The following is a 22,627-nucleotide window of genomic DNA, read 5'->3' on the forward strand; positions in this document are numbered from 1 at the left end:
CAAAAGCTTTACAGGAACTGCTTTGTGTAGTCTGTACCATAACTCCAGGGAGTAGACATGTAAGCCCATTTTACCAGACCCTGTGAGGCAAAGTGACTTTCCCAAGGTCACGTTGGTGAGCAGGGGAGCCACCTTGCTGGTCTGCCAGGAGAGTGGGAGCTAAGATTCAGGCAGTGCTCTGCACAGGGTAAAGACAGGCCCTGAGCCTGGGCTGGACCTGGTGCTCCCTGTGTCCTGGCTTGGGTTGTTAATGGGGGAACGTTGAGGGGATGTTCCTCACCTGTCACTCTTCAGCAGGCAGAAGGCAGGTTCTGCCTTGGCAAGTTTGCATGAGGAGGAACCTGTTTGGGAAGCCCAGCCCAAATGTGAGAGCAGTTTGGAGCTGATACTTGTTCGCCTCAGACTTCCCCAGGAAGTCAGGGTGTGCCCTTCTGTGCAGGGTAAGTCCCCAGCCTGAAGCACCCTAGCCTGCAGCATGGTCCACCCAGAGAGTGTGGGGCCTGGAGGGCAGTGCTCTGTTCTTGGGTAGCTGAGGGCTGTGTGTGCCAGAGGAGTGTGAGACCTCTTCTCCCGCTCCTGGCTTTCAGATTGGAGGCAGAACAAGGCTGGAGCAGATTCACAGGCCTGGAGGGCCCCCCACCCCACAGGACCAGCTACTCAGTGTCTTCTCGGGGGGCCTCTCAGGAACAGCCCTTTCCTGGGAGAGAACTGGAGGGACGGTCCTGTCTATGCGAGGGGAGGGGCACCAGCCTCCTGCCTGGGAAGCTTTCCCTTCAGCCCTGTTTGTGCTTTAACAAAAGGCTCTCTGTGCCCTGTCTACCCACTGCCTCCCAAGTGTGGGAGCTGCCCAAATCTCTGCTGGCCCATGTGGGGTCTGGGACATGCTTGGGTGGTCTCCTTGAGGACAAAAGCGGCAGCATTTTGTTTGTTTGTTTGTTTTGGGTACTGAGACTTGAACCCAGGGCACTCAGCCACTGAGCCACATCTCCAACCCTTTTCATTTTTTTGTTTGTTTTTTTGGTACTAGGGATTCATCCCAGGGGCACTTAACCATTGAGGCACATCCTCGGCCTGTTCTTAACTTTTTAATTTTGAGACAGGGTCTTGCTAAATTGCTGAGACTGGCCTCATTTTCAATTCTTTTGTCTCAGGAGTACTGGAATGCTCCACTTACCCCACTACATGTTGTTTTTGTTGTTGTTGTTTATTCTTTTCTCTGTAAGAAGCATCAAAAGGAAATTGAAACTGTCTGTGATGCCTGTAGTCTTAGCAGCACTATAGGATGAGGCAGGAGGATCGCTTAAGCCCAGAACTTTGGACCAATATGGGCATCATAGTAAGAAAGAAAAGAAAAGAGGGATCAACTGTGTCGACTGGGGTAGATGCTCAAGGACTGGTTTTGAGAGCAGATGGCCAGTGCTCCACCCTTGGTCCTTTCTTGGGATCCTGAGCAAAGAAGAGACCAAGAGGTCCTGGGGCTCTCTGGGTAGGCTGGCCTCTTCTCAGAGATACTGGTGCTGTGGCTGAGCCCTCACCTAGTTCTATCCCCACTGAATTCTGGGAGGGTTCTCCCGTGATGACAGGTGGGGCTGTGGAACCACAGTGAGCCTCTCACTGTGCCAGGTGTCCAGTTGACATGCAATATTTTCCCTCATCCTTATTCTCTCAATCACTCATCTTATGCTGGAATGCTCCCATCTTAGAGCTGGGACTCTGTGGCCCTGTTGAGGAAGTGCTGGAGTTGGTATTTGAGTGGCCACTTCAGTCCAGCTCCGAGGTCTGCCCTGTGTGTTGCTCTCATGTGGCGAGCATGCAGTGACCTGTGGAGTGGCCCCCAACTCCAGGGCAGGGCAGGGCAAGGCAGGGCAGGACGCTCAGACTGACCTTTTTCTCACATCTCATAAACCACATGGTGAGAAGTTCTTCTGATTTCTTCCAAGTATTTTTTCTGCTCACAAACATACCATATTTTAATAATAGAATATGTAACATAGATAACCCTATGATCTTACCTACCCACAGATTTCACCACATATAATTTATGTATAGCTGTCCAGATTTTTCTGTATGAACAGTAATGAGATTTTTTAAAAATTTATTTCATACATGACAATAGTGGAATGCATTACATTCATAATTATCCATTCACAGCACAATTTTTCATAACTGTGTATATAAAGTATGTTCACAGCAAATTATGCCATTATATATGAACTCTCTTATTGATTTTTTTGCATTATAATTCTTTTTTTTTTTACAGCTAAACCTTTTATATATATATATCTTTAGTTTATTTATTTTTATGTGGTGCTGAGGATCAAACTCAGGGTCTCACACGTGCGAGCGAGTGCTCTACCTCTGGGCCACAACCCAGCCCCTGCATTACAATTCTTAATATTCCTTTATACCACAATTTATCATATCTCTGTTTGTATATAAGGTATGTTGACACCAAATTCACATCTTCAAACAAGTATTTTGTATAATGATGACCATCTCCTTCCACCATCATAGTTATTCCCCTTCTCCCTCTCTTCCCCTCCCACCCCTATTCCCTATCTAGAAATAATCTCCTCCTCTGCTCTCCCTACCCCACTTTGAGTCACCCCCCTTATATCAGAGAAAACATTCGGCATTTGTTTTTTTGGGATTGGCTAACTTCACTTCAGTAATGAGATTTTTACTGACAGAATTTTAAAACAAGAATGGAGTCCTATTCTTTTTAATTATTTTTATTATGGTGAAATGCACATAGCACTTCTCATCTTAGCCATGTCTCAGTGCACGGGGAGTGGGCATACGTACATTCCTGTTGTTCTCACCACTTTTCTTTTTTTGAGTACCAGTAATTGAACTCAGGGGCATTCATCCACTGAGCCACATCCCCAGCCCTATTTTGTATTTTATTTAGAGACAGGGTCTCACTGAGTTGCTTAGTACCTTGCCATTGATGAGGCTGGCTGTGAACTTGAGATCCTCCTGCCTCAGCCTCAGGAGCTGCTGGGTTTATAGGTGTGCACCACCATCCTTTTCCACAACCTATAAGCTTGCTAAACAGGAACTCTGTCTCCACTATATGCTGTCTTCCCATTCCCTACCTGCCTTCTGCTTCCTGTGAATGACCTGCTCTTCTTCCTTCTCTGTGAATGACCCTCTATGTACCTCATTGCAGAATCCTGCAGTTTTTGTCCTTTTGTGACTGGCTTTCCCAGATCATACATTTTAGGTGTTCTCAGCTGTTTTTATTTATTTATTTATTTATTTGGTTCTGGGGATTGAACTCACAAAACTGTACCACCGAGCTATACTCCAGCTCTTTTCATTTTATTTTCATACAGGATCTTACTAAATTGCCTAGGCTGGTCTCAAACTCATGATCCTCCTGCCTCAGCTCCTGAGTAGCTGGGAAATTTTTATTTTTATTTTATTTTTTTATTTTTTAGTTGTAGTTGAACACAGTATCTTTATTTTATTTGTTTATTTTATGTGGTGCTGAGGATCAAACCCAGGGGTTTGCACATGCTAGGCAAGTGCTCTGCCGCTGAGCCACAACCCAGCCCAGGTGGGAATTTTTTTAGCTTAATTTGTCTTGGACATCATTTGTGTCACTGCATACAGAACCATTATTATTATTTTTTTAGAGAGAGTGTGAGAGTGAGAGACAGAGAGAGTTTTTAAATATTTATTTATTTAATTAGTTAGTTAGTTACCTAGTTTTCGGCAGACACAACATCTTTGTTTGTATGTGGTGCTGAGGATCGAACCCGGGCCGCATGCATGCCAGGCGAGCGCGCTACCACTTGAGCCACACCCCCAGCCCCCAGAACCATTATTATTAAAGTTGCAAAAGTAGAGGCTTGGGGCTAAATAATCTGGGGTCATGAATTATTTCATGCTGGAGCTGGAGCTGGATTTGAATCTACTTGTCCCCAACTCCAAAGCCCTTACTCTTTGCCCTTCCCCAGAGCCACTTGCCACTGAGGGAAGGATGGAGGCTCTCTGAGTTCTTCATTTGGCCTCCAGGTACAAGGATGCCCCATTCCTTCTGCGGGATCTGGTCCTGCTCTTCTCACATGCCCATGTGGCCTTACAGCAAGGATCTGTCTGGCCTGCCTCTCAGGCACTTCTGCGTCTTCCCTGGGGGCATGGCAGAACCAGGCAGGGGGGTGCCTCATGAGTAGAAGAGGAGCGAGGGTGGGCAGCCTGGCAGAGGAACTGTGTCTACTGCCCTGGTGATCAGCATAGTGGCTGTGGCTGCTTGTGGGGCCTTCTCACCTGCAAGGGTTGGGAGAGGACCAGCCATAAGGGACTAGAAATAGGTGATTGTTTGGGTAAGCATTGTGTGATGTCATAGCTCAAGCACATAGAAAAGTGTAAAGATGCTGGGCACAGGTGGCAAATGGCCTGCTACTGAAGCAGGAGGATCGCAAGTTCAAGGCCAGCCTGGGCAACTTTAAAATCTGGTCCCAAGTTTTTATAAAAGGCCAAGGATATAGTTCAATGTTAGAGTGCCCCTGGGTTCCATCCCCAAACCCCCACAAACCCCCACAAAGTTTATATTATATATCGTTTTCTGACTTGTGTTTTGGTACAGCATTGTTTTTGAGGTTTGTCCCTGTTAATACATGCAGCTCTAGTTCATAATTTTAATTGATTCAAAACGTTTCATTATATGAATAGAGCAATTTAGCCTTTCTCCTGTCAATGAGTTTAGATTGCTGCTGGTGTTTTGCTTTTATAAACAACTCCATTGAGCATCCTTGTGGGTAGTTCTCATTTTGTGTGTATGTGTGTGTGTGTGTGTGTGTGTGTGTGTGTGTGTATAAGGCAGACTCTCCAGGATGCTTCGCTCCAGCAGACTGCTGGGCTATAGGCTTTATGTGTCCTGACTCTTCAGCTAGGAGTTCAGTGTTTGTGTCAGACTGAGGGAATATAATGGTCTCATCTGGGTATCTGATTGTTTCAGTTTATGTTCCTTGACCACTAATGAGGTGAAGAATCATTCTGTGCACTGATTTCCATTTGTACTTTTCCCTATGAATCGCCTATCCATGTGTCTTGCTGTTTTCTCCCATTGAATAGTCTGCTTTGTCTGTTCCTAGGCGTTAACTGGTATTAATTCTTTGTATGCACACATTGGAAATACCTCCACCCTTCTTTCCATCTGTTTATTGTTATGTTCTTTGATGTGCATGTTTTAGTTTGATATATTTGTTTATTTGTGGTGTTGGGGTTATGTAATCCAACCTCACCGAATGAGGAATTGCACATTTGTGCTAGGAAATTCTTTCCTGTGTTTACTACAGTAAGTAAGATAGTCCTTTAGATTTTTCATTTTCTTTAGTTTTTTTTTTTTTTTTTTTTTTTTGTTTGTTTGTTTGTTTGTTTTCCCCTTCAGTACTGGGATGGAACCCCAGGCCTCGCACAAAGTTGGCAAGTGCTCTGCCACTGAAATGCATCCCTGGCACCTCAGCATTCTCAGGTTTTGCTTTAGGTCTTTAATTCATTGAGATTTATTTTGGGGTAGGAAGGAGCTGGGACTGTGCTTTCTCATGTTCCCCCCTGAGAGCTGGCACTGCTCGTTATGCCCCTTCTTTCCCCTGATCTGCACAGCCAACATGACACATCTGTTTCCAGAAATGTGATGGATGGTTTCAAAGCTCTCTTCTGTTCTTTGGGTCCACACATCTGTCCCCATATCAGCACCACATTGTTTGATTCTGATAGGTTTTTGGTAAGTTTCAGTATCTGGTGTTTCTTCCCCTCTTACTTTTCCAAATTATCTTAGGTATTCTTGATCCCTTGAAATCATGCTTTTTTTTTTTTTTTTTTTTTTTAACTTTTTTCAGGCTGGGGTGTGGCTTTGTGGTGGAGCATTTGCCTGGCATGCATGAGACCTTGGGTTCCATCCCCAGCACCACAAAAAAACAACAAGTAAGAAAAAAAAAACTTTTTTCTTAATTGCCTGAATACCATATGCCTGTAGTTATAATAATAATTTTTTAAAAAGAGGTAAATTTGGGATGTGAGAAGCATTGTAAAGAGCATCTCAGCTGGGTGTGGTGGTGCATGCCTATAATCCTAAAGGTTGTTGGGGGATGCTTGTTGAGGCAGGAGGATCACAAGTTCAAAGCCAGCCTCAGCAACTTAGCAAGGCTCTGAGCAACTTAGTGAGACCCTGTTTCAAAACCAAATATAAAAAGGGCTGGGGAGTGCTGGGGTTGTGGCTCAGTGGTAGAGCACTTGCCTAGCATGTGTAAGGCACTGGGTTTGATCATCAGCACCACATAAAAAATAAAATAACGTTATTATGTCCATGTACAACTGAAAAAAAAGAAATAGGACTGGGAATGTGGCTCAATGATTGAGTGTTCCTGAATTCAATTCCTGGTACCCGCCCCCCACCAAAAAAAAAGAGCATCTCACCTCTCTCCAAGAGAGCTTGGGTGGAGTGTGTGCGTTGTGTGGTAGAGTATCCTCGTGCACGGTTTTGTTGCCTGCTTGATGTAGTTAGGAGAGTGGACCTCTCCTAGGGTCATCAAGTGTCTTTAGCTGGTGTGTGCTTGTTGCTGTGTGGCATTCCGTCAGCTGGTAAATATTTGACAAACACCAACCACCACATCTGGCTTTCCCAGGTTTCCTGTTCACTTTGATCAAAGTCCCTGTGACTGAACTTTTGTGCTGGAGTCTTTCCCAGGAACTGGCTGTCCTCCTTCCCATCCCCTCTCCTCCCAGGGCTCTGTGCACTCTAGAAACCCCTGCTCCACCTTCTGCACTCTCTGCTGCACACCAGGGAGGTGGCATGCCCCTGAAAAGGTCCCTGTCCCCCAGACTTCCCAGCCTCCCCTCCTGCTTTTGGTGGTCTCTTGCCCACAGTTCCCTGGTTGTGTCCGGGAGTTTCCCATTTGTTGTTAATCCCTGACCCTGGGGCAGTGACATCCAACACCAATCTATTCTGGAAATAGGAAAAACAACTAGATTGCAGCCAGTAGCACAGCAAGGCACACTTCACTTTCTTATTGTCTTTTCTCACCAGCCCCAATTTTAAACCCTTTGATCTTTGTCCTATATTTAGGATTCAGGGAATTCTCCAAATTCCCCTATCTTTGGAGCAGAGACCTAGCCTGATCTGTCTTCATATTGCCTTCTAAAACCTCCAGCTCAAAATTATAAAGAACATCAGATCTCCACACCTGAGCCCTGTTGTTTTTTTTTTTTTCATGTTCTACAGTTATAAGGTTATATTTATTTAACATTACATACTTTTTTTTTCAGTGCTAGAATTTGAACACAGTGCCTGGCACATCTAAGCAAGTGCTCTACCACTGAGCTACACCCTCGAGCCTCCTATGTTATTATTATTATTATTATTATTATTATTATTTAAAGAGAGAGGGAGAGAGAGAGGAGAGAGAGAGAATTTTAATATTTATTATTTTTTTATTTTATCGGCGGACACAACATCTTTGTTGGTATGTGGTGCTGAGGATCGAACCCAGGCCGCACACACACCAGGCGAGCGCGCTACCGCTTGAGCCACATCCTCAGCCCCCTATGTTATTATTTTTGATACTGGGGATTGAACCCAGAGGTGCTTAACTACTGAGCTACATCCCCAGTCCTTTTATATATTTTTTATTTAGAGAAGGGTCTCACTGGGTTGCTTAGGGCTTCGCTAAGTTGCTGAGGCTGGCTTTGAACTCATAATCCTTGTTCCTTGTTCTCCAGAGCCTCCGGATGGATTACAGGCACGCACCACTGTGCCTGGCCCCCTGTTTTATTTTTCAATCATGTAGGTAATGTATGCTGGTTAAAAATACAAGGTTTCATTTTAGGCTTCCGTCTAGCTCACTTGAAGAGAAACCTTCCCCATTGTGTAGGAATGTTGGCCAAGGGTCTAGGCATCATGAGCTTATGTCCCTTAGTATTCTGACTCTCACATTTTCCCACACTGCAGTACAAAATGAGCTTATGCATTCCATCGAAAAGGCCCTGTACCGTTCTGGTGGCTTCTTGCCCACCTACTGTGTGCCAGGCCCCACCCACCTGGCTCTTCCCCAGGTGTCTGGGAGCCCTCCCTAGTGGCTTTCCTTCCTAGATGTCCTTCCTGAGCTCTCCACACACTTCTCATTAACACCCTGCGGGTGTCATTCCCCCATCTGTCTGCTCCCCACCTCCTGCTCACTACCCAGCCACTGACCCAGACACTAACGTGGGTATAATGGGGAATTTATGGTATGTGTATTTCACCACAGTATAAAACCAGTTGAGAAAAACAATGGATGCCCTTGACTTATGAGGATTCTGGGCTGGGCCCCGAGTCTCAGTCTCTGAATGGGGAGCCTCAGTCTCTGAATGGGGAGCCTCAGTCTCTGAATGGGGAGCCTCAGTCTCTGAATGGGGAGCCACTTTAACTGTAGGTGTTGAGTCATCTTACACACCTGGCTCCTGGGTGTGCCTTTCACTGCCCCCCACCCCCCATGTTGTGACTCCATGCCTTCCCGCGGCAGGAAGAAGGAGGGGCCCAGAGCCTGGCTGACTCCCAGGCCACACCTACCTGAAACTGCTGCCCTCCTCCCCACACCCAGACCCACGCCCTTCCTGGGCTCCCCTTCCTGCCGCCCTTCAGTTGGTCGCTCTCTGGGAGCGCTTCTCATTTGTTGAGTTACCCAGTGTCTGCTGCAGACTCCTGCGCTCAGTGATCATCTGGCCTGGCCTGGGGAATGAGAAGGTGGAGTCCTGTGAGTCCCTTATACACAGGAAGGACCTGAAGCTACAGGCCAGTGAGGGGCCTCCCAGCAGAGCCCTGGCCCCACCTTGGTGCTGGCTTCACACACAGCAGGAACCACTCCACCTGGCTGCCTCCATGGGGGGTGCCTCTTTTTTCCTCGACACCCCTAGGAACTGAATCCCTAGACTTGGTGTCCGTACCTTCTTTCTAGGCCTCCTCCAAAATGCCTTCAGGGAGGGGCAACGACTTGTCCAGAGCTGCACAGCAGAGGTGAGGAGGCAGGACAGGTCCAGCCAGGGAGTGACCCCTCTAGGTGTCACTGCAGCAGGGCATGCCTAGGCACTGCTGGGTCAGACCCACACTGGCCTCCATCCTGGGGGTTCTTGGCTCTGATCGCCCCAGGTCCTGCCTCTGCATCTCTGCATCCTCCAGCCTGTTCCACCTCCATCCTGGTCCTTCTTGGCTCTGTGGCTGCCCCGGGCCCTGCCTCTCAGCCTGTGCACCCTCTGTCCTCACCACACATGTTCACTCTGCCAGAGGATGCTAAGGTGGGGACCATACCCTGAGCACTGGTTGTCCCCACAGGACCTAGCCAAGGCCTAAGTAGAGTCTAGTGTGCCTTGAGATGGGGGAGGGTGTCAGAAAGATTGGAATGGCTGGGCTGCTTCCTGCCCTACCCCTGACCCCAGCCTCCCTGCCTGCACTAAAGCCTGCACACTTCCATCTCACCAGGGCAGAGGGGGCTGGATGTTCTGCATTAGTTGACATACCCACTCCCCCTCAGAAAGTGAGGGGAGTATTGTTGTATCAAAGCCACATCCTGCCTGGTCAGAAGCTGCCCCCGGCCACAAATGCCGACTCCTGGTTGGTCCCTGCCAGCCTCTTTCCTGCTCTTAGGGCAGGCCCTGGGGCCCTCCTCTTCATCACTCCTCCCTTCCAGTCCCCAGTCTTCAGCCTGCCCTGGATGAGGCCTCAGGGAGCCAGGAAGGAGGGCTGTACTGGCTGTCTCAGCTGGAGGCCAGCTGTGTGACTCAGCAGGCCCTTGTCCGCCCAGAGTCCCCTCTTTCCTAGGAGTGTGGGTGGTGTGTGGAGCCAGCTGGTCATTAGAGGGCTGGGGCCTTCCTGTGGGGTGGGTGTGCTCCCTGGCCCACAAATCCAAGCTTCACCAGGAGACCCAGGGCGGTGGAAGTGTCTCCTGGCCCCAAGGTGACCTGAGCTCTGGGAGTTCCAGAGTGGGGGAAGCTGGACACCTGGGCCTGGTTTCTATGAGCATTGCCTGAGTCAGGCACCACTTGGGTGTTTGAGCCCTAGGCAAGAGGGGGCAAGTCCCCACAATGAGGACCTGAGTTCACCTGGAAAGGCAGACCTGCCATGCCATAGGGTGACTAGCAGAGTGACGTTGGACAGGTGACTGTTTCTCTGAGCCTTTGCTCCCACATCCAAATAATGGGGCAAAAGAGGCCCTGCCTTGGGACATCAGAAGGAGCCCGCAGAGCCTGCATGGGAGTGGCTTGCCCAGTGCCCTCAGCATTGCTACGACCATTGCCACCTCTGTTAAGTGCCCAGATGCTACCTCCCTCACTCAGGGTCCTGGGCTGCTTGCCTTCTGCCACCTCCCTGTTCCTGCACACCCTAGAGACTGGGCTGCATGGGAACATAGCTCAGTGGTTAAGCAACTTTGGGTTCAATCCCTGGTACCAAAAAAAAGTGAGTTCTTGATAAGCCCCCTCCGCATTTTGCTTTCTTCAGGCCACTTCTGCTTCCCAGCAGCTGGTTTCGAGTTCCTGGGAATTTTAAACAAGCCCCTCTGATTATTAAATGAATGGCCTCCAAACAGGGATTTTCAGAACTCCAAATAGATTGTAGGGGGACCAGGAGGCAGGCAGTGATCTGTGGAGGTGGCCCTAACCTTGTAGCCTACCATCTTCCTGTGAAATGGAGAGACTGCCCCCCCATGGTAGTTTTCCAGCTAACAAGTGACCACATGGCTTCTGTAGAAGGCCTGACGGAGGCCACCTCTGGAAGGGCCAGGCTGTGACTCCCAGGTAGACGTGAGGTAGAAATCTGTACAGTGGTGATACTTTTACCCTGACCCTCCTGGGTCCCTTTCAGGTTGAACCATGATTCCAGTGACGGAGCTCCGCTACTTTGCGGACACACAACCAGCATATCGGATCCTGAAGCCCTGGTGGGACGTGTTCACTGACTACATCTCTATTGTCATGCTGATGATTGCTGTCTTTGGTGGGACGCTACAAGTCACCCAGGACAAGATGATCTGCCTGCCTTGTAAGTGGGTCACCAAGGATTCCTGCAATGATTCATTCCGGGGCTGGACAGCCCCCAGCCCAGAGCCCACCTACCCCAACTCTACAATCTTGCCAACCCCTGACACGGGCCCCACGGGCATCAAGTATGACCTGGACCGCCACCAGTACAACTATGTGGACGCCGTCTGCTATGAGAACCGCCTGCACTGGTTCGCCAAGTACTTCCCCTACCTCGTGCTCCTGCACACCCTCATCTTCCTGGCCTGCAGCAACTTCTGGTTTAAGTTCCCACGCACAAGCTCCAAGCTGGAGCACTTTGTGTCTATCTTGCTCAAGTGCTTTGATTCGCCTTGGACTACAAGGGCCCTTTCAGAGACAGTGGTGGAAGAGAGTGACCCCAAGCCTGCCTTCAGCAAGATGAATGGTTCCATGGACAAGAAGTCATCCACAGTCAGTGAGGACGTGGAGGCCACTGTGCCCATGCTGCAGCGGACCAAGTCACGGATAGAGCAGGGCATTGTGGACCGCTCGGAGACAGGCGTGCTGGACAAGAAGGAGGGGGAGCAGGCCAAGGCGCTGTTTGAGAAGGTGAAGAAGTTTCGGACCCATGTGGAGGAGGGGGACATCGTTTACCGCCTCTACATGCGGCAGACCATCATCAAGGTGATCAAGTTCATCCTCATCATCTGCTATACTGTCTACTATGTGCATAACATCAAGTTTGACGTGGACTGCACCGTGGACATTGAGAGCCTCACGGGCTACCGTACCTACCGGTGTGCACATCCTCTGGCCACACTGTTCAAGATCCTGGCGTCCTTCTACATCAGTCTGGTCATCTTCTACGGCCTCATCTGCATGTACACACTGTGGTGGATGCTGCGCCGCTCCCTTAAGAAGTACTCATTCGAGTCGATCCGCGAGGAGAGCAGCTACAGTGACATCCCAGATGTTAAGAACGACTTCGCCTTCATGCTGCACCTCATCGACCAGTATGACCCGCTCTACTCGAAGCGCTTCGCTGTCTTCCTTTCAGAGGTTAGTGAGAACAAGCTTCGGCAGCTGAATCTTAACAACGAGTGGACACTGGACAAGCTGCGCCAGCGGCTCACCAAAAACGCACAAGACAAGCTGGAGCTGCACCTGTTCATGCTCAGCGGCATCCCGGACACTGTGTTTGACCTGGTCGAGCTAGAGGTCCTGAAGCTGGAGCTGATTCCCGACGTGACCATCCCACCCAGCATCGCCCAGCTCACGGGCCTCAAGGAGCTGTGGCTATACCACACAGCAGCCAAGATCGAGGCCCCTGCCCTGGCCTTCCTGCGTGAGAACCTGCGGGCACTGCACATCAAGTTCACCGACATCAAGGAGATCCCGCTATGGATCTACAGCCTGAAGACACTGGAGGAGCTGCACCTGACCGGCAACCTGAGCGCTGAGAACAACCGCTACATCGTCATCGATGGGCTGCGGGAGCTAAAGCGCCTCAAGGTGCTTCGGCTCAAGAGCAACCTGAGCAAGCTGCCACAGGTGGTCACGGACGTAGGTGTGCACCTGCAGAAGCTGTCCATCAATAATGAGGGCACCAAGCTCATTGTCCTCAACAGCCTCAAGAAGATGGTGAACCTGACCGAGCTAGAGCTGATCCGCTGTGACCTGGAGCGTATCCCCCACTCCATCTTTAGCCTCCACAACCTGCAGGAGATTGACCTCAAGGACAACAACCTGAAGACCATCGAGGAGATCATCAGCTTCCAGCATCTGCACCGCCTCACCTGCCTTAAGCTGTGGTACAACCACATCGCCTACATCCCCATCCAGATTGGCAACCTCACCAACCTCGAGCGCCTCTACCTAAACCGGAACAAGATTGAGAAAATTCCCACCCAGCTCTTCTACTGCCGCAAGCTGCGCTACCTGGATCTCAGCCACAACAATCTGACCTTCCTCCCCGCCGACATTGGCCTCCTGCAGAACCTTCAGAATCTGGCTGTCACGGCTAATCGGGTGAGTGGCCTGGCCATGGTGTCGTGTGTGTGCTGGGGTGGCCCATGGCGGGTGCTCAGAATGCTCAGCATCTCAGGACCATTGTTGCTTCTCAGTTTGGAGTCCTCATCTATGGTTCCCAGAACCACCCAGGAGGGAGCTGTTTAAGATTCAGACTCCCAGGCCACCTCTGAGACCTGCTGAATCAGACCCATGGGTTTGGGAAAAAAAAAACCTGCCTTTGCCATAGAATGATGCAGAGTTTTCCTGCCAGGAGAGGTGGTGTGGCCTGGCAGGGTGTGTCCCCAAGGTGACCTCAAGCTGGGTTTCTTGTAGGAAGGGATGTGAATGGAGCCGAGTGGTAGGAGGCAGAACTTAGCCTGAAGCTTGTGGTGTCTTCTCAGCTTGTCCCCAGCTGGATTGGCAGCCAGGGGTCCAGTCTAGGACAGAAACTGAGTGGCTATCCTGGCTGAGATGGTTTCTGCAGCTCCCAGTATTCCTCACACCCATCTCCCCTCTGCATTAGGGATAGTGAATCTCAGAGTTGGGCTTAGATGGTTGTCACTACCCACCTTTCCAAAAAAAGGAAATTGTGCAGACCTCTGGGAGCTGGCTGTATGGGAGGCAACACCCTTGGGACTGGTGTCAGACAGGCAGGATTGAGGGCAGGGTACTGTGGGGCTTCCTGGGCCTTCTTTGAGGTAGAGATTTTTGCAGTGACGTGGGTGGTGGTAGAAGCCTGAGCCCAGGGTGGGGAGACCCTTCTGCTACTTACTACTCTGTGCTTGTCACAGCAGTGGCCCTAATGCAGCCTTTGCTGGCCTGCTGAACACTTGCTGTGTCTGCGCTGCTCTGGGTGAGCACTCCATTCTCCACCAGCGCTGCTGGTTCTCCTGATAGGATCTCTCCAGCGTCCTTGGACACCGAGGGCAGAGGGTGCTGAGCCCTGAAATGCCTCTGTCTGCTTCTCCCTGCTCTGGGAGGAGCACAGTTTCTCCAGCATCACTCAGACAGGTGGCAGGGGTTCCTGGCCCAGACTGCTGCCACTCAGCAGCCTTCCTCCTCTCTTCCCTGCCTTTTCCTAAAAACCACCTGCCTCCTCTGTGTCATAGGAATCATGACAGATCCTGTCTCCCTCCCCCAAATTATGACTCAAGTGTATGAGAATACAGGGCAAGGGTCCACGCAGGTGCTTCACCATTGTGGAAAGCACAGGCCTGCTGATCAGAATTGGAGTCTCGGGCTGGGGATGTGGCTCAAGCGGTAGTGCGCTCGCCTGGCATGCGTGCGGCCCGGGTTCGATCCTCAGCACCACATACCAACAAAGATGTTGTGTCCGCCGAGAACTAAAAAATAAAAATTAAAAAAATTCTCTCTCTACAAAAAAAAAAAAAAAAAAGGAGTCTCATGGGAGGCCACGTTTGGGAAGCATCAGAAACCCAGCACCTTGCATAATGTGAGGAGGGGATACTAGGTGGCTTCCCCAGGGCACAGTATTCGTGCCTCACTGTGTGCCTCCTGCTCCTGGAATCGGCCGCTCCTGGAATTGACCAGGCTTCCACCTCACATCTTATGTGAGAGCCCAGTCCCCACCCCCATCTCCTCACATCAGGCTCCTCTGTCGGTGTCATGCCTGTTGACTGAGGTCATCTCAGGAAAGGAGTTGGCGGAGGCCTGCTGTCCCTGAGGAAGGAGACCCTCTGGACACCCAGTTTAGCACACTGCTTAATCACGTCCTGTCCCCACCTCCTAGAGCGCCAGAGGCCTTTATAGGGAAAAGGGGTTTCTTGGGCCAGCAGTAGGTGGGCAGGCAGGCCTCTCCTTTTAGGCCAAGGCCTGGGTCAGACTCCTTCCTACTCAGGCTCCCTGGATCCTGTGAGCACTATGGACTGGTGGGGCAGCAGGGGTGGGTGTGGCCCCGCTTGGGCCCTTGGGTGCTATTTTCTCAGGCTGTACTCATACTAATGAGTACCTCTCCACAGGCAGGTGTTTCTGAGCACTGCTAGAGTCCAGCTAGGGAGGGGGTGCTGGGATGACCAGTGCCAAAGGGAACCGGGCAGTTGGCATGAAGCATAGCTAGGATTCCGCTAGGGATTGTGGATCCCTGTCCTTTTGGAGGGAGGGGTACATCACCTGCTCCAAAAGGACAAGGAGGGAGGTGGTCAGGTGAAGAGGAAAGGGAGAGTCAGTAAGGTCAGACTGGAAGGTGCAGCGAGGTCAGCTGCCCTGGAATGTAGACTTTGCCCTGAGGGCAGTGGTGGGCTGTGCCCCAGTCCCTAGGAAGCTCCTGTCTTCCACTCCAGTTTCAGAGTCTTTGTTTTATGTCTGGCCCATAAGCCATGTCTGCAGAGATGTCAGCTCTTGTGTTCAGTGCTTGAGTTCTCGCTGGTGGCAGGGACGAGAAGGGTGAGCCTGTTTGCTGTTAGCAAGGTTACAAGGTTTCTGGGTGCTGCGGTTCAGTCCCAGGGCCTTACAGGCTGTGCATGTGCTCTACCACTGAGCTGCAGTCCCAGCCCCTAAAGAGGTTATTTTTGCTCCTGGTCGGGGCATGTTTTGTGAATGGATGGGCTTGTACTGGCCGATATTGCTAGGGACAGAGACATGGATGGATTTGGAGGTAGGATTGTGGGGCAGGGAGCCTGGGCAGCTTGAGGTCTCACTCAACTGGCTGGTAGATGGAAGATTGTTGAGACAGGACCTTAGATGAGAGGCAAAGGTATGACCTGTGTCAGGGGTCTAGGACTTCTGAGACATGCCAGCCTAAAGATCAAGAATTCATCTATTCTATGCTTGTGGATGAAGAGGGTTCCTTGATGTAGTCACTAAAAGAGAACAGGAGTCTGCCTCTAGCTTTGGGGTTGGATGGTAGAAGAGGAAGGTTGGGCCAGCGCATGTGACCCCCAGTACATGAGGAGTCTGCGGATGGAGAGCAGATGCAGGGCTGCGGGTGGGAACCATGTTAGTGGTAGTCCAGGGTAGAGGGGGAACTGGAAGAGGGGCTTCTGGAAGGGGGAACTTTCAGGGAGGGCGCTCTGGAGCCATGCTGACTAGGCAGAGCCTATTTCGCTGTCCTGACCATCATCAGAGGTAGGCCCTGGGGATGCTCTGGTTCCTTGGTCCTACAGAGTCCACTTCCCTTGCCCTCTGCCCTTCATATCCCTAACTTCCAGTCCTTGAAGCCACCCACCCATTTCTGACCATTGGGCACAACAGGGACAATTGTGAGTACTCAGGCCAGGAGTCTCCTTAAAGACCCCCATAGTGCCCCTTATGGCCTGGCCTTAGCTCAGCCACCCACACTTGCCTTGCTGAGAAGGCAGAGTTGCTCACTGGGAACTGGAGTCTTCCACAAGTGGCCAGAGATACCAGACTGCCAAAAGGTCCTCAGCCGCAGAATGTCCAAGCTGAGAGGCACTTCTAATCCAGATCCTGCATTTTACAAATGGGGATACCGAGGCCCACCATAACTGAGTGCCATATTTCCCAGAATAGGAATGTGGGGTTGGGTGGGAGTGGGAGGAAGCAAGGCCTACATCCTCTCAGATCCTTTATGGCCCTGCAACCTCAGACAAGTTGCGCTTCACCTCTGCAGGCCTCAGTCTCCTCAGAAGGAAAATGGGAAGAGTGATAGAGCAGCCTCTCCTCTGTGCTCACTTGCAAGTGGGACCCAGGTCTCCTGCTTCTGCCTCCAGCCCCTCCTGTGAAGGAGGATGCTTTAGACCAGATCAGTGAGGACCACTGTCAGCTGATTGGGCACAGAAGGGCAGGGAACATGCCCGCATGCACAGCATGGCTCTACTCTGGCCCTGCCCTTTGCTCAGCTCTGCTATCAATGTGGACAGTCAACAGAGTGTGGCTGTCAAGCCAGCTTCAAGTCCTGGCTCTTCCACCTCCTGCAGAACCTCGGGCAAGTGAGTTTCTCCAGGGGCCGCGTTAGTCCATCAGTACAATGGGAAGCGCGTTTGCAGTGGCTCTGGGGATCAGAGTTCATGGCATCCATGCTCAGAGTGAGCCTGCTCTGTGTTGAGCTGCATGCAGGAGCGGCCGATCCAGGAGGAGGGGGTTCCCAATGGCCAGAACTGGGCTCCGGCACCCCTGTCCTTGATGAGACTTGATACGTGAAGAAACAGGACCAGGAAGAAGTGACCTCGCTGGGATTCCTGTCAGTTTCAGTGAACCTCCCCAGGTCTCAGATTTCAGGGGCTGATGTCCTTAGCATGCTGCGCTGCGTTCATAATTGTTCTCAAGCCAGGCAGTACCAACAGCCTCGCTCCTGGAGAGCCCTGAGACACGGTGGAGCAGGCAGTGGCTGCCAGCGTCATATGCCTCCTAGAGCGTAAGACAGACCCAGCTCTGCCCTTTTAGAGCCCACATCCAGGAGTGACAGATGGAAGAATTAGTGCTGTGAAGGGGGCGCAGGAGTGCCAGGAGACCCAGAAAGTCAGGGAAGGATTCATGAAGGAGGTGACTGCAGGGCAGAGACTAATGTACAGGAACATGTTAGCCACACTGCTGGTGCCAGGCTCCTGGGGAGCTGCAGTAGGGATCAGGGAAAGTGTCCGCAGGGAGGGGAAGCCAGGGGGCCCCATCCTGGCTGCACACACCTCACTCTGGTCTTCTGCTCTTCCTCCAGATCGAGGTGCTCCCCCCGGAGCTCTTCCAGTGCCGGAAGCTGCGGGCCCTGCATCTGGGCAACAACGTGTTGCAGTCCCTGCCCTCAAGGGTGGGCGAGCTGACCAACCTGGCGCAGATCGAGCTACGGGGCAACCGGCTAGAGTGCCTGCCGGTGGAGCTGGGCGAGTGCCCGCTGCTCAAGCGCAGCGGCCTGGTGGTGGAGGAGGACCTGTTCAACACGCTGCCACCCGAAGTCAAGGAGCGGCTCTGGAGGGCTGACAAGGAGCAGGCCTGAGTGGCCGGAGGAGCAGTCAACAGTGGGACCCCCGCGAGTCCTCAGGCTGGGCGGGCCACCCTGTCCCTCCTAGGACTTCTGGACAGCCAGCCCAGACCTAGCCAGGCGGAGCCTGGGGCCGGTGTGAGCTGGGCCAGGGCGAGAGGACAGTATCCGAGGGGCTGGCCCCTCTTCTCCCTGAGCCTCATGCCCCGCCAGGGCAGGCGCCTGTCGGGGAGGCCAGAGACCAAGTCGGTCTCAGAGCGCAGTATTGGACAACAGGGTCTCCTCCTTTGAGGCCACCTCTGCCTCAGAGTCTGGTAGACACCAGAGGTCCAGGGACACCAACCTAGCTCTTGGTATTTATTTTTCTCCACCTCCCATCTTCTTCCTCTAGATAACTTAGACATTCCCGAGAAAGTTCAGCTCCACGGGAGGTGTTTAAGGAACGCTGGGTGGTGTTTCCCCTTTTCCTTTCTGGGTGAAGCCACCAGCATCAGATGCCCATCCAGACTTGGGCAGAATGGTCCAGGATGAACAGCTGCAGGACAGTGCCCAGCGATGCCGACTGAGCTCTGGCAGCAGGGCCTGTGGAGAGCGGGCCGCGGCAGAAGGCCAGGCCTGGGTTCTCCTCATCCGTTTTTGTGGCGTTTCAGATTCTTTTTTTTTTTTTTTTAAGTCAAATGAATGTTTTTGTTGTTGTTTAGTTTTATTTTCTAAGCTTTGAAAATTGATGGTTTGGGTATTAAAAAGAAAAAAAAAAAAAAACCAACACTAAGGGCCAGTGAGTTGGAGTCTCAGGTAGATGGCAGTTTCCCTTGAGCAAGGCAGCAAGACATTGAGCTGCGTTTCCTTCCTCCCGGGTGTGGGGTGCAGGGTGTCTTCCGAGTCTGTTGTGACCTTGGCCAAGAGTTCTGTTTGTCCCTCTCCCCTCCTGTTTGTTTTCGGGGGTTTTTTTTGGTGTCTTGTTTTCTTTCTCCTCCTTGGGTCTTGGCAGGCGCTCATTTCTGTGGCTATCAGCCAAAAGGAACATTCTGGGGCTGCCAGGAAGGGAGGAGACTCGGCTTGGCCGGTCCTCGAATGAACGGTGCTGCACCCCGTCCGCCGCCCACCCCTCCACGCACAGTACTAGGCGCCCAGGGAGCTACTTAGCCCCGATCTGTCCCCCACTGTCATGGTCTGCTCAGTGCCACCACTCACCTGTGCTGCTTACGTTGGCCCCATCACCACCTGATCCTTCATGAAGAGCAGACGTATCCAGGTGGGCGGGCACGGGTGTCACTGCTGGGAGGGCAACGCCCAGGTTCTGGCTGCACACCAGTTTCTGTCTGGTGCCTGGCTTGTCTGGTGGGGGGACACTCACTTTAGAGCAATCACTTGGTCCCCCCTCTAGAAGGGTCCCCGCCTTAGATCAATCACGTGGACACTAAGGCACCTTTTAGCGTCTCGTCTTAATGATTATGTCTGTGTTTTCTGCGTCGTGTCATTGGATGTAATCCTCACAAATAATGCACACTAGCCTCTGACAACCATGAAGCAGTCCGTTACCTGTGGGTCTGATTGTAGACTCAGATCAAATATCAAATAAATCTATAACACAAAGTAGCCTCTGGAGGTCTCCATGTAATGGGGGCCCTTCCCTCATGTCTGAAGCCTGCTGGGCTCGAGGGACCATTTCTTGGGTACCCACAGGATGGTCAGCTCCGCTCATCTTACTGCTCCATGAAGTCGGGAGCTCCTTCAGGGCAGTTTCTGGAGGTTCTGAGCTGAATGGGGCTCCCGTAGGTGCCAGGTGTGGCTCTGGCAAGGTCCCCCTGCCAGCATGTTCTCCGCCCTCCCAGTTGCCTGTGGTGTAAGCCCTTATGAGTGTTGATAGTTGTGGAGTAGGAGAGGCCACCAGAATGGGGGCCAGTAGTCCAGGGTCCTTCTCACAGCTCAGTCATCCCATGCATAGTGGTGGAGAGTCCCTTCCTGTGGCCTCTACGTCTCCATCTGTGTGATGGACATTTCCATTCTGTGCTCTCCAAGGTCCCTTGTGGTCCCAATAGCAAATCCTCAGGATTCTTTTTCTTTTTTTCTTTTTTCTTTTTTCTTTTTTGGTACCAGGGATGCTTCACCACTGAGCCACATCCCCAGCCCTCTTTATTTTATTTGTTTATTTTGAGACAAGGTTTTCCCAACTTGTTGAGGCTGTCCTTGTATTTGTAATCCTCCTGCTTCAGCCTTCTGAGTCACTGGGATTGCAAGCATGTACCACTATGCCCAACTGGGTTTTATTTGTTGTTACTGTTGGTTGGTTGGTTCTGTGATGCTAGGGATTGAACTCAATGGTGCTCTACCACTGAGTTCCATCCCTAACCCTTTTTGTTTTCTATTTTAAGAGGAGATCTCACTATGTTGCCTAGACTGACCTTAAATTTGCCATCCTCCTGCCTCAGCCTCCCAGGCAGCTGATGTTACAGACATGCACCACCGAACCCTGCTGACAGTCACTGTGGGTAGGCCCCGTTCAGGTTTCAGCCCCTTGGGGGGGCCTGCTGAAGGTGCTGGGGGTCAAGGGCAGAGGCTCAGAGAGATGGACAGAGCTGCCTTCAGATCCCAGTTTTGCAGTTCATTTCACATGAGACTTCATTTTTCCCTGTTTGTAAAATCAGAATGGCATCAGTAAGATAGTTGTGAGGAACAATGATGACTGTAGTGTCTTGGTCTTTTTTCTGTTGCTAGAACACAATACCTAAGTTTGGGTAATTTAGGTTCATGGTACAGAGGCTGGCAAGTCCAAGACCTGGCAGCTACATCTAGTGAGGGCCTTGTGCTGCTTCATAAGGTAGCGGAAGTTGGGAAGGAGAAGGCTCCCTGGGAGAGGAGAAGGCATAGTAGCTAAGCCTGCCAGGAGGAGCACCAGTCCATTCATGGGCAGCCCCAATCACCTCCTGCTAGCCCTGCCTCCCCCACATTAAGAAAGGGAGGTTCAACAGATGGACTTGGGGGACATACAGAAACCACAGCACGCAGATGAGGAAGCTCTTGAGTGTGAGGAAGGCTCCTACCACCTGTCCTCCTCCTGGACCAGCAGGGAACCTGTGGCAGAAGAGAGGCCTCGGCCGGAGACCTGAGTTGCATGGGCCCTTCTCTGGAATAAGCCAGGGCCTTGCCTTCTTCCCTCCACAGGTCTCTGATTCCTTAGGGAAGCAACCTCAGGTCTCAGCAAAGACTCCCCCTTCTGCCCCTGTCCTGGACTGCTGACAGGGAGACTGAGCAGCTGAGTGTCCACCCCCTAGAAGACCCCTTGTACCTCCACAATAGAGTCTTTTGACTGTCTGGTCTGGTAACCCTCCCACCAGCCCCCATGCCCCATCCCCACCGCCTCCCCTACCCCAGCCATTGGGCCTTGCAGCCAGTGCTTGGAACTAGAGTTTGATCTGGAAAGAACAACAATGTGGGAAAACCATCCACCTGCCTCCCAGAGTCCAGCAGAATGAACCAAGGGTGGAGGCCAAGCTGTTCCTCCCCTACCCACCCCCACCCAGGCCTTTCCACTCTGCCTAAAACCGCAGTGATAGACTTTTCTCTGGTTCCAACAGCAATTTGAAAGACTTGGGGAAACTCAAAAAATTTAAAAACCATCAACCTTCGCATTCTGCCCCAAAGGGCCCCCACTAGCGCTGGGTAAAGCAGCTGCAGGTACTCCCTAGGTGCCATGCTCACGCCAACCTCTTTATCAGCAGTGTCCAACCTACTGCTCACAGGAGGCCCTTCTGTTAGTCCCAACTGCAGATGGGTAAAGTGAGAGTGGGCCTGAAAGCTGAGCTGCCTCCCTGAGCCTCTGCCACCAGCCTGCCGGGAGGTCCTTGGGGAGGTTGCTGACTGAGCATGAGGGGCCTCGCTGCTCCTCTGTTGGCAGGTGCCTGCATCAGAAGGGGTTAGGACAGCTGGGAACAGCCCTGCCCCCATGACCCTCATGGTTATTCTCTGGCCTCTCTCCTCCCCCACCTAGACCCCCTGAGCTTCTCCCACCAGCCCCAGAAGCCCAGTGGGCTCACCTCCCCTGACCTTCCAGAAGCCTGCCTCGCTTGGACAAAGCAGCCGTTCCCAGCACAGTGGCCCAGAAAACAAGTCTTGACCTGAGGCCAAGGCTCTTGAGGGCTGAACAGTGTCCCTGCACTCACTCCCTCCTGAAACACTCTGTCCCTTCGTCATTCAAAGCATCATTTCTGGGAAGGCCAGGGGCTTGTTTTCCAGAGTGGCCTTGTCAGCTACCGGGCTAGCGGGCAGTTCTGACCTTCCTGCCAAGCCTAACTTGAGATGTTAAACATCTTGGGTCTGAGGATGGGAAACAGGAACCCTGATCTCCCTCATTCTGAAGACCCAGGCCCCACTCTCCAGCCTTCCTCTTAGGTTGTCCTTCTCTCTGCCTTCCTCTGAGCTTCACATCCCTCAACTCCCTTCCATAGTCTTCCCAAGACTGGGAGCAGTTCACACCAGAGCTGGGAGAGGCCCAGACTGTCCCCCCCAGGACCTCTTCCACCTTGAATGCAAAGCCACCCCAGACACACCTTGCAATAGAGATGTTAATGCCAAGGGTCTCACTCTCTTCACTTCAGATTCAGAGAGGGACAGGCCTTTGTCAGAGTCACAGCTAGTGGTGGACCCAGACAGTGTTGTCCTCCCAGCCCACTCTCTGCCTGACACTCCCAGAACACTCCCAGGGAGCCCTGAAATACCCTGAAGGAGATAGGAAAGGGCTAATCC

The 22,627-nt window shown here is 51.7% G+C and overlaps 1 protein-coding gene and 1 long non-coding RNA gene across 2 annotated transcripts; one reads left to right on the top strand and one right to left on the bottom strand.

Moving 5' to 3' along the window:
- Positions 1 to 3,668: 3,668 nt before the first annotated feature.
- On the bottom strand, positions 3,669 to 22,595 carry LOC144377378 (uncharacterized). Its single transcript, XR_013438342.1, has 3 exons — positions 22,432 to 22,595; positions 6,427 to 20,513; positions 3,669 to 4,275 (listed from the first exon to the last, which is right to left on the bottom strand). It is a non-coding gene; the product is annotated as an uncharacterized LOC144377378 (long non-coding RNA).
- Lrrc8a (leucine rich repeat containing 8 VRAC subunit A) lies at positions 10,852 to 19,480 on the top strand. Its single transcript, XM_013356733.4, has 2 exons — positions 10,852 to 13,008; positions 17,621 to 19,480. The coding sequence occupies exons 1-2, from the start codon at positions 10,852 to 10,854 to the stop codon at positions 17,894 to 17,896; spliced, it is 2,433 nt and encodes an 810-aa protein (XP_013212187.1). The 3' UTR covers positions 17,897 to 19,480.
- Positions 22,596 to 22,627: the final 32 nt, after the last annotated feature.

The sequence above is a fragment of the Ictidomys tridecemlineatus genome, chromosome 4, assembly GCF_052094955.1.
Source record: "Ictidomys tridecemlineatus isolate mIctTri1 chromosome 4, mIctTri1.hap1, whole genome shotgun sequence".
NCBI lineage: Eukaryota > Metazoa > Chordata > Mammalia > Rodentia > Sciuridae > Ictidomys > Ictidomys tridecemlineatus.

Excerpts from the sequence above, each read along its gene's own strand:
- Lrrc8a (XM_013356733.4), top strand. The coding sequence starts at position 10,852 with ATGATTCCAGTGACGGAGCTCCGCTACTTTGCGGACACACAACCAGCA. Across the intron at positions 13,009-17,620 it reads TGGCTGTCACGGCTAATCGG|ATCGAGGTGCTCCCCCCGGA; the intron begins GTGAGTGGCCTG and ends CTCTTCCTCCAG.